Below are 11649 nucleotides of genomic sequence, written 5' to 3'. Positions count from 1 at the left end.
GGCTTTATACAGATTAAATGAGTATCACTGAAGGACAGCAAATTCACACCCTCAAATAGTCATAATTTGGAGGCCAATAACCCTAACGTGCATTAAGACTCATCTGCTCTTGGCTTTCCTGAGCAGAATCTGGATAGATCAGTACACTGTGCGCTTTTATTATCATCATCATTTATGTGCCTAGTCCCAAGACATTGGCCAGTATTTAAATGTTGGTCTTTAGTAAAGCAATAGGCCTGTATGATCCCCAGCAGATGGGTTTGCCATGTTTGCAGAGTAATGAAATGTAATGTTTCTAAAAGCGTGTCTTCTGAAAAGTTATGAATTTCTAGCAATGGACATCTGAGGTCATCATTAAATCTTTTATAAAGAACTAGAGGGGGCCTGTTTGCATTTTGCTGTTGAGTCAAGTAATGTATTACTCCTGCCATTATCTCATTTTTCTAATAACTGTGAATCTACCTCAGGTCAGAAATTCTTTCATATTTATTCAGACAAGCTCCAGTTTGCCACACTTTATCACTCATGCCTGAGTGACATCATTTAGAATACAATTATTTAAATTTCTTATCAAGGGCCAGAAACTGAAAATACTCATTGGGTTTAGCTTACTGAAAAACAAAGAATTTTCTTTAAAAAAAAAAACCAAAAAAAAAAACCAATGCTTTGCAAAGGAAAGTCCTTTAGTTATATTTCTTCAATTATTTCCTCCTCCCTGATGACAGACTCTTTACAACATTGCATTGACACAGAAATATGTTGGAAGAACAGGATTGAAATAGATCTGTCATCTTTCATCAGGGATATCTCCTATTACTATCTGTATCAAAGGCTGAAGGATGACACAGGTACAGAACTCTTTTTTCCCCAAAAGGCAGCTACCATCAGATAAAACCTTACACATCAGTGGAATAGGACATGACATGTCACTTGATTTCTTTTTTTGGCCTAGACATTGTAAAAGAGCCTGGTTTCTGACATCTTTATTTTCTGGTACTATAAACTCAAGTGGCTAGTGATTCAGTTACCCACTGTACAATTGCTCCTTCTATGCAGAAGGGTTTCCCTTGTTCTGCTCATTCACATAATGCAATTTTTTTTGTTTCGTTTTATTTCTGGACACTTCTCTTTCTGGGCCAGATTATGATTCAGCCTGTACAGATGCACAAGAGAGAGATAGAGGTAATGGTGCATCATAGCTGAGCCTCATCCCACAATGGACCTAGTTGGAGATAAGATGGGAAACACATGTTGCATCTTTGCAGTGTGTATTCCCCAGAAGAAATTCTGGGTGAGTCTACTAGAATCCCTCCTGAAGCATCCTCTGCACCAATGGCACCTTTCCCCATCACCTACTCCTGAACTTCCCAATGCAGGACTCTTGTGTTAAGGCACAATCTTGATATTGGTGTGTCAACACCGTCACCAAGTAAAAATTATAAAAATTCTCAGTTTAGTGTAAAGAAACTTAAGCGCAGGTGGGAATTAAAGTCAAAGTTAAAAGTGGTGATATAGTTTATTGCATATTTTATTTGAACTTACCCCTATAATTTCAGAAAATATTATTGCAAATGCAGGTTGTAAAGCTCCATTGATAATTGCAGATAAAGTTCCAACTACAAAGAAAGGCCATTCAGTTTTGTTCAGCTTCATAATTTTCAGAAATGAAACTGGAGGCACATTTTCATCCTGGAATATATGGATCTTATTAGAACAATTATATAATGTTGTACAACATGTAACATCGAACAAACATGTAACATCAACAGGCGGAAAAAAGGCATGTGGATAGTCAATTACCTACTCCTAGCTACTAGCGCTGGGTACCCAAACCTATCTGCTTTTTTAATAACACAACTCATTAATTATCTGCAGTAATTTTGTCTGTTACTCCGTACACATTAGTAATACCTGAAATAAGAGACAGAAAAAGATGAATGTGTTATTAGAAAAAGTCCATATTAATTCTGACAATCACATTTTGAACTTTATCCTACAGGGATTTCACACAAAATTCCTATAGTCTTCAGTGAGGTTGAATCAATAAAAAGTACAGGGTTAGGACAACTTTATTTGTCTTGGACAGTGCATTTAATGGCATTTGGTGGATCTGACTAGATTGATTATGAACAATTTGTATTTATTATCCGCAAATAGATCATCATTTTTACTAAATGTATTTGTTATGCAAACAAGTCAGCTTACAGATGGTTAAATGTTCATAGCTAGTATTAATTCAATTATGTGATATTCAGAATTTACTAGTTGAGCTGTGTGAATGATTTCATGGTTTTGTTTCTGCTCCATGACTGGATGATACAATATAATCTATACAGACTGCTTCAAGTAATTCTGATTCATAATTTTAACCAATTTCTTTTTATGATTAAATGAATCTGAGCTATGGACCTAAAATCCTTTCCATAAACTTTTATACAAAACAAAACCCCAGTTTGTTTGCATGAATGTTCATGGTTAGCATTATGGTTATGAATATGACCAGATCAAAATGTGATTCAGAATTTACATACTTTGCCATTCCAGTATTCATTCAGGTCTCACAGTACTTCTGCACACTAACTCATTAAAAAGCATCTTTTTATCAAATTATGAGATTTTGGTCCACTCTTTCTATGCCACGTTTACACATCATATTCACATTTAATGTTATTTTCCCTTAAGCAAGAGCCTCCCTCTTCTCCTATCCCAGACTGAGTAAGCTCTCTGTAAACTTAACATTTTCTTATGCATTAGGAGGGAGAATCACTTCTTTCTGAACATTTACTGTCCTGCTAAGGAACCAAAGGATACTGGATGCAGTGTAGTAAAAAAAAAAAAAAAATTCAAGCAAAGACACTTACAGCCTGAACAGTCTTCACATCCAGGCCATCATCCTGTATTTCTGGCTTTTTGATGCTTTTCCGAGTTGATCGCTTTCTCAATCCATTTCTTATCGATGCTTTCACGGTCACTTTGGAGGTGTTTTCAGCTTCTTCTTCTTCTGACTGAACTTCGGTTCCTATTGTCTGAAATGGGGTACAAAATCATGCTAAGAAAATAATTTATAAATATATTACCTTGAACTTCCAAATGATAAACTCAAGAGTAGTTAAAATGACTGTTAACTAAATGGAATAATAATCAGGTCTGGGACATATATGATACTTTAGTGGTTATAAAACAGTTTGACTGTATTTCTGAAGATCTTGACTGTACTCATAGCCTGATTCTGCCATCCTTATTCATGCTGAGTAGAATCTAACTCCTCAAGAATGCAATAAGACAACTTGTGGAATAAAGTACTATTTATTGAGCTTGTTTCTTGTTTAAATTGAGTCCCATTACACTGTTCTCTTGATGTAAAGGAGACTTAAAATGAGTGTAAACCAGTTATATCCATATTAAGACCCATTTCCATTATCAGAGTGGTGTAGAAGAGCCTTAATGTAAATAAGAATCAGGCTCATTGTGAGTAAAGTTGGCAGAAATGAGTTATCAGTGGGCATACTACCAAATACTGAAGAAGGGAAGCAAAGTTTCCCAACTAGTGCAGAACTCTGAAAATTCTGGACTTACAAGATAGAGAGGATGATGAAGATAGACCAAATTTGAAAAATAAATTTTGGGAGCCAGATTCACCAGAGGCATTAGTAAGTTGAAAAGGTGGTTATGCATCCCCAAAGGATTCAGAGTACTGATCAGAGCTAGAACTGGACACAATTTGCCTTTACTTTTTCTCATTTAATTTTTGTTATTTCTAATCCAATATTATTCTTAAGACTTTTACCCTCAAAATTTCCTTACTCCATAATTTCCATTTCTTTGCATTGATCCTGTGCATTTTATTTTCTGAGCTTTTGCAGTTATGCAATTTAATATTCTTTTGTCTCAAGCAACACTTCCTACTCTTTCCTCTACAGTTTCATTGTTGATAAAATGTTGTGATGTTGGGACTCTGACAAAATCAAATATGATAAAATCAGCAGCACAAAACATGATGACACTTAGAAGATAGGAAAACCACCTGCATGTTAACAAGTTTGCAGTAAATTCCATTCATTTTCATCAGTTCATGATGGGTCCCTTGTTCTGTGATGACTCCATCTTCAAAAGCAGCAATAAGATCTGCGTTTCGGATGGTGGACAAGCGATGAGCTATTACAATGGTGGTGCGGCCTTCCCTGGCCTAGAAAAGGCACAACAATAGATTTAATAATAACTATATGTATGTATAGATTTTTCACCTTCACTGTAGAGCCAGCTGAAATATTTTGACTTAAATTTTCCCATTGTAAATTGTGAAAAGGTCAATTACAACAAAAAAATTCAATTTTTTGATTAAGTGAACTGAAACAAAAAAATTAATTTAAAATATTTTAAAAATGAAATGTTTTTTTTGTTTCAAAGTGTAGGTCAGAAGCGAACAATATTGTTTCAACATTTTAAAGTATTGTTTTTGATTTAAAATATCTGAAATTTCTGTATCAATATAGCCAATTCAAAACTTTTTTGGAATTTTGATATTTCAACTTTTTGTTCCAACTTGAAATAGAAAATAATTTTGAAATGTTGAGTTTTCCTGGGAAAGGGAAAAACTGCATTTTCCTAAAAGCTTGACTTCAAAACACTTTACAAACATTAATTAATTGAATTCTAAAGCCCTGATTTTTCAAACAATACTCAGGGTAAGTAGAAGCTACACTAGTAACTTCACTGAAGTTAAAAGGCTAACATTTTCTCTATAAAGTTACTTCAGTTACACACCTGATTCTGGAGTCTTATTATTCTCAGAAGTGATCTATCAAATGCCAGAGTTAACTAGTTTAAAAACCAGATGAGAGAAGGCTGTAAATGTAAATTTTAACACTAAATTCTGGAATAAACTGATACAAACATCTTACAGCCCAGCTAGAGACTCTAGGCTATGTGTATTTCAGTTTTAAAATCTTCATTGAATACAGTATACTTCCAGTTTGACTGTTTATTGGACTGCAAAATATTGCCAAGAGGCACCTGGTGTGACTGCCAACGGGCTGGGTGTGCATATACCTAATTCAAATCACCACATAGACATAGGCATGCGCACAGGGTGTGCTGGGTGTGCCCAGGCATATCCTAATGCAGGGTGTCAAACATACTGCCCTTTTATGATGCATCCTGCAGCGCCATCTGCTGCCGAAAGAGAGGAGGGCGCGTGATTTTTCGGCAGACGGCAAGACAGGAGGAAGAAGGAGCTGTGAGATTTTGCCGTGATCTGCCATCGAAATATCGTTCCTCATGATATTTCGCGGTGGAGACTAGGACGCGGTGAGAATTCCGCCAGCAAGTAATTCAAATGTGGCCTGCTGGTGGAATTAAGTTTGCAATGAAATTCCCTGGGTGCACACCCTAATGAAAATGTGCACACCCTAATGAAATATGCTGCGCACGCCTATGCACATAGACAGATGTTTCCTAGCGTCCCCTGTGGCAGACACACCAGAAAGGTGATGGAACATCATTTCTGAAGTGAGTACTGTACATACAGTCATGCTTACCCATAAGATAATATGCATACTTATGTAATGAGACAGAGGATAGAGAAAGAAAACTCAAAGATGTGGTTGCTATTGGTCGAGTAATAAAGTTGTACTATATTGTAAACATGGGCACCCGTACAATACAGACAACAAAGAATACAGGATAAGTGAAGATCCATATAGACAGCTGCCTTAAACAATTAGGGTAAAATTTTCAAAAGTGCCTAAGTGATTAAGTAAATGTAACCCTTAGTGAAGCCATTTAGCTAACTATATTACTGGTAAGTTGACATTTCAAATTGTGTTTTTAAATGTGTTTTTTTTAAAAACATTTCTGTTTAACTTCAGATCAATGGGCAAATACATATAAATTATATATCAATTAAAATTTGCCTTAGAAAGTTTAGCTATTTCTCACACCTGTTTACACAAAATTTGAAAAGTTTAAAGATTAAAACAAAAACTATGAACTTAGGTCTAAAGCTGTACAGACCTTATCCAGTGCTGTTTGTACAACTGATTCACTTTCAGTATCCAAAGCTGAAGTTGCCTCATCGAGAAGAAGAATCTTGGGATTGCGAACCAGAGCTCGTGCAATAGCTATTCTCTGTTTCTGACCTCCACTCAGTTGTGCCCCTCTTTCTCCAACCAGGGTTTCAAACTTCTACAAGGTTTTAAAGACAGGTTTCCAGAACGGTCAATTATTTTAACCCATAATACCAATAAAAGACAGTGTAAAATTGCAGATTGAGCACATCTCTATGCCCACAAAATCCTTTCCTTTTACCAAAGCACAGCCAAGCAGACTGAAAGATATGCAGATCATATGATTTTATCTTCCTATTTTTTGTGTTTGCAGGATTCTAATATTTTTCAGTCCTAATCATCTCTGCAAAGTGCTCATCAAGCCATGGCTTGCAGATTTAAAATTACTTTGATTCTACCGTCTTTCTAGGAAGATGTGAAAAAGTACTGGCGAGGTTGGAATGCTATGTTGGAATTGACAATTATGGGTTTAACTTGCTCTAACTTCTGAGTTATGGAAACTCTTCTTAAGAAGCTATTTGGTATTAGAAGGTTTGAGAGAGAAGAATTTGACAGCAGAGTTGACTTGCTTACATCAGGCAGTTTCATGATAAAGTCATAGGCATTAGCTTCCTTGACTGCTTTTTCAATCTCTTCCATAGTGACATCTTCACGGCCATAGCGGATGTTTTCTGCAATAGTAGTAGCAAATAGCACAGGCTCCTGATTCACCACACCAATAATCTCTCTCAGATATCTTAGATTTAGGTTCTTAATATCCTGCCCATCAAGAGTAATCTAAATGTAAAGAAAATAAAAACATGCATATAAGTGTCCCAATCAAGGATATAAACTCCATCAAGATTACCACCTGTATTATTTAGGAAAACATTTGTATTTTGCCAGCTGATCATCATCAATCAGGCCACTCAAAGCATTACAGTAATTTGATGTATAAAAGCAATCTGCTCAGTTCAGGTGTCTTACCATGCCCTTCTCTGGATCATAAAATCTCTGGATCAGTTGAACAGTTGTACTTTTCCCACAACCGCTGCTACCAACCAGGGCTACTGTCTGGCCACAATTAACCTTCAGATTCAAGCCTTTCAATACCTAAATAAAATAACAGTAAAAAGGTTAACAAAAAAACACAATGTGTCACCACATAAATATAGAGAAAATCCAGTGACTTCAGTGGAATTTCTCCAAATTTTCAACAGAATTTGGTTCAGCGTCAGTACATTGCACAATATAGTTGCTATTTACATCATGGCTCAATTTACATTTTCTACTGAAACATTGTCAAATATATGTATTACATTCTATCTTTATGCAGTAGCATCCCCATTTATTAGCCACACCCTTTTCACGAACATTTACCTTGCAATCTGGAGGAAGAACTAATTGCAATAGAACCCATATATGGTGAACTTGGACATAGCAAAACACGTTTACTTAGTTGTGGAGCAAAAACCTTTTTACTTGCTTTGAATTCCCTTCAATTGTACTCATGCATATGGGAATTTTTACACTTTTTTGCCACTGTTTATACTGACAAAACTGATAGCCATAATTTACCACTGATGGTGAATTATGACTATGAAAGCTGGTAGTGTAGATGTGGCCAAAGTCTTGACTCACACTAGGGAAATTTTGCAATAATATCTTACCATTACTAACATTGCTCTTCTAGTGATAGTAATGTTGGGAGCCATTATGTAGCTGGGATGCTAGCATTTTATGTACAATGTTGATTAGACCTGTTCTGAACATGTTTAGATAATACAGTGCTAAAATGCCAGCAGCTCTTCTACAGTAGGGCTACCATCTTTGCTGTCACTGGTGGATCTCAACAAGTGTTCTCAACGGTGGCCAATCTTTGAAAATGCCCCTAATGTAGATAAAGCCTTAGTTTATGACACCAGTAGGGGACTTTACAGAAAAATACTTATCAACGGAGAGATTACATTTTTTTGGTAGCATTCCCTATGCGGACATGATCTTTGAATGGAGCTTTTTGACTTTAGTGAAGTTTCATGTCACTATGAACAGGTCTCCTTGTACTAATCCTCTGTGAGTGCAGCATTTCACAACTAAAGTTGGTGTGCATCTCTTCTCTCCACTGGTTGAGTAGACAAGAGGAGATGCCATTAATCTCTGTGGTGGAAGAGGAAAAGAAGAATCCCTTTCTCCTGGCGTCCAGTTTTATAGCACTGCCTTACTCCTGACTGGAAATAGAATTATGCCCTACACAGAAGGGCCTTTGTAGCTGTCAGCATTACCTACAGCTTCAGGGAATGAAGAGAGCCCTTGGATACATATGTTGAGATGGAAAGATGGGGATCTGCTACTTAGGCATTTTCACATTACAATGAAAAACAATTTTAGTCACTTTTTGGGGCGTTGGGCGGGGGGAGAATAGAAGCTAATGGCACTTAAATTATAAGAGGGCTCCATTGTAATACCACAGGGAGGAAGTAATTAAATTTAACAGAAACTGCCATTACATAATGAAGATATATTATTTTTAAACAAATGTTGTTTCCACACAAATATCAGTGATCATATAAAAATGTCTCGTACTAAATCAGCTTCAGCCAATTCACAGTCATTCTATACTAGGCGCAAATTCTATGCTTCTTAGTTGTGCAAAACTCCCATTGAGTTCTGTCACAGAATTAATGTATATTGGGATGTTTCTTGCTCCTGGGTTAGGAGGAGAGAGATAGGGTAGGGACATATTCCCCTTAAAACATGCTTTTACTAGTATGTCTCTTGTTTCAGACAAATGTGGGAACAGACAAGGGGACTCTTATTTCAGTAATAATTCCAGACTACTGCAGTGATAATCATTTTGCTACTAAGTTAAAGAGTGTCTTAAGTTGCTAGTATTTATGCGATAACAACTCAGGTGAAGTGAAAGGCTAAGTACAGATGAAAATGAATAGTCTATATATTGAAACAGTCTGTATATCCTAGCCTAAACCTCTGAGTTACATCTCAAGGCTAGAAAAAAATCTTAATCTGGCAAGACCTTGCATGGAAAGTTGTTACATTCAAAAAAGCAAGTGCACATGGAGGATAGCAATGGGTACAAGAAAGATTAATAACTAGAAGTGTGTCAAAATCTATGGTAATGAATGGAAAGATTCCTATGGTCTTCAATGGGCTCTGGGATCAGGCCTTCTGTCCTCCACTGAAATAAAAAAAAATCTAAAACCCCCTGCATGCAGCTTCTTTCACTCACAACTGTGCAAGATATAAAAGGAGTGCAGCATGGAAGAGAAAGGGCATGTCTGAGGAGGTAGGTTAGATGCAATCTTCATTATGCTAGCAGGGTGCTTTGCTATACACTCCCCTCTTTGGCCTTATTCTTCTTGGTAGGAAGAGGTAACTTGGCGGTCATGTAGCAGAGTATTAATGCAGTATTAGGCCATGTGTCTTCTTAGGAATGCTTAGCTGGTATAGGTGTACTACAGCAACGGAGTGCTGCTAGGGTAGATACAGCTGCACTTTGTACCAATATAGTAAAACCAAACCCCAGGTGAGAAACAAGTGGTATTGGTGAAAGTGCAATTTTAATAGTATAACTGCATCTACACTATGGACGTCTGCTGGCATGGCTATATTAGTAGGGATCACACTTCTGAACAGCTATGACTGACAGAGGTATACCAACAGACATGTACTGTAGACCTGGAATTAGACTTCCCTGCATTCTCTGTCCTGCTCATAAGTTTTTACTTGGCTATTATTCAGGCTATATTCTGCGTCTGTAGGATCTAGTGGTGGGATGATCTCTGGAATAGAAGGAAAAAAACCCCAAATCCCTTGTATTAGCATACACACTGGTGTAAACCTTAGACACCAGAGACCTGAACCAGATTCCAATGAGGTCCTTGTGAGTCTTTCAATGATTTCAATGGGAGCTGGACTGAACAATAGCTAACTTATTTTGAATTCTTGAGAGATTGGCATGCAAAAGTCTTTTTTCAGCACTATTGGCTAAAAATGAAACCTCTCTCTCCTCTGCTTGCCCACCCTGCCTAAACAAAATGGGGACAGATTCCCTTTGCTGGATAGTTATCTGCCTTCAAAGTAGAAAAACAAGCAAGTTCATGCTGCAGGAAACTCTTAACAAATGTATCCTCAAAAATAATTTAAGCCTTTTCCATATATATTTAATTGCATTAAGTTTATGACTTTTTGTGAGAGACCTCAAAAAAACAATCCTTTCCTCTGGCAAAAAAGCTTTCGCATTGTATATGCAGCAAATGGTCTACTGGTTCTATTATCCTGTCTTGGCTGAGTCCAAGCCTTTATGGTATTTGTTCATCTGTTAACAGACTTGTGCCACGGATACTTTTGGAGTTGACTGTATCACCATTCTTACTGGGCTAAAATAAACACAGTCTGTTGATATAAACTACATTGACATTTGAGATTGTAGTTAGGGTTTATAATAGCAACAGATCCTTTAACTTTTACTGCAAAGCTACTCTGGGTCTGTTTTTACTGGGAAAACTAGGTGATTTTTTTAACTGAAGTTAGCTAATCCAACGAAAAATCCAAGTGAAGACAAGGCAGTTTGTAGTTTTCACCCAAGTTAGCAGTACAAGTTGAAGAGGGAGGCTTTCGCTGACTCCAGCTTTTGAAAATAAAAGTTTGTTTATAGTGACACTTTCCTGTCACTAAAATGATCAAGTTATCTTTAACTTAGAATATATTTCAGCTTCATTTGCAATACCTTTACATCTTGCCTAGATGGATAATAGAAGTAAACATTGTGGAATTCCAAATTCCCTCTTATGTGGTCCGGTTTGTAGCCAGCCTCTGAAAAACTGTCAATTTGAGGTTCCTAGGTAGAACAAAATGCCAAACAGAAATGAAAAGAAAAGAGTAAATTTGATCATGTTTCCTAATGACAATCCCAACACATTATGTCAGCTGCTAAAGTCTTAGAAGGTAACATAATTATGTAGTGACATTATGTGCAATTTTTTGGTGGTTTGCATGAAATCAACAATTACACAGGTAAGTCTTAAAACCCATGTCACCAGTATTACCTGTTTTGTCTTTTCATTACTCTACTACACCGTTTCTCAATTTTATTCCCCCACCCGGAACCCTTGCGCGCCCATGCCATGCCCTCCACTGAAAAGTGGAGAAAATCTTCCTCTTTTCGGCGGCGTGCGAACAGCCGTTTTCAGCGACGCGGTTCCGCTTCTTCGCAGAACCCTTCAACACAGCCATTTGAGAAACACTGCTCTACTATGTATCTACATATGCAATAGGTGGAACAGTACCTTTTTTTTTAAAAAAAGAAGGAATAAAAATTTGTTTGAATTTAGTAGACAGCATTGGAGTCTGAGTTCCTCTATTTATCCACAGAACAGTTGCATTACAAGCTTTATCACCTTGCCTCACCAATGCGGCATGACCCTGACCTGCATGGATCACCTCCTGGAGGGATCATAGGGAAGCTCAGCCTCCAAGCTCATACAAATCTTTGGCCTGTCTATTGAGAGTGTCAACAGGAATATCAATCAGTGCCAGTTTTGCTAGGTAGTTTTGTGTTGTGGGCATCAGCCTACAGAACACTGGA

General features: G+C 37.0%; 1 protein-coding gene across 3 annotated transcripts in view; it reads right to left on the bottom strand.

The window, feature by feature from the left end:
- Positions 1-11649, bottom strand: part of LOC137162440 (phosphatidylcholine translocator ABCB4-like) — a 115203-nt gene that overhangs the window by 42555 nt on the left and 60999 nt on the right. For all 3 annotated transcript variants that reach the window (XM_067562263.1, XM_067562265.1, XM_067562264.1), the window contains exons 11-17: positions 10792-10902; positions 7032-7157; positions 6639-6842; positions 6013-6183; positions 4025-4186; positions 2862-3026; positions 1543-1689 (exon numbers count right to left, since the gene is read on the bottom strand). In XM_067562263.1, the coding sequence (XP_067418364.1) occupies positions 1543-1689; positions 2862-3026; positions 4025-4186; positions 6013-6183; positions 6639-6842; positions 7032-7157; positions 10792-10902 (1086 nt within the window). The remainder of the gene's footprint in view (positions 1-1542; positions 1690-2861; positions 3027-4024; positions 4187-6012; positions 6184-6638; positions 6843-7031; positions 7158-10791; positions 10903-11649) is intronic.

Source organism: Emydura macquarii, unplaced genomic scaffold (genome assembly GCF_026122565.2).
Source record: "Emydura macquarii macquarii isolate MOO-44397 ecotype Brisbane River unplaced genomic scaffold, CSIRO-AGI_Emac_v2 contig_2422, whole genome shotgun sequence".
Taxonomy (NCBI): domain Eukaryota; kingdom Metazoa; phylum Chordata; order Testudines; family Chelidae; genus Emydura; species Emydura macquarii.
This window is presented reverse-complemented; position numbering and strand designations above follow the sequence as displayed.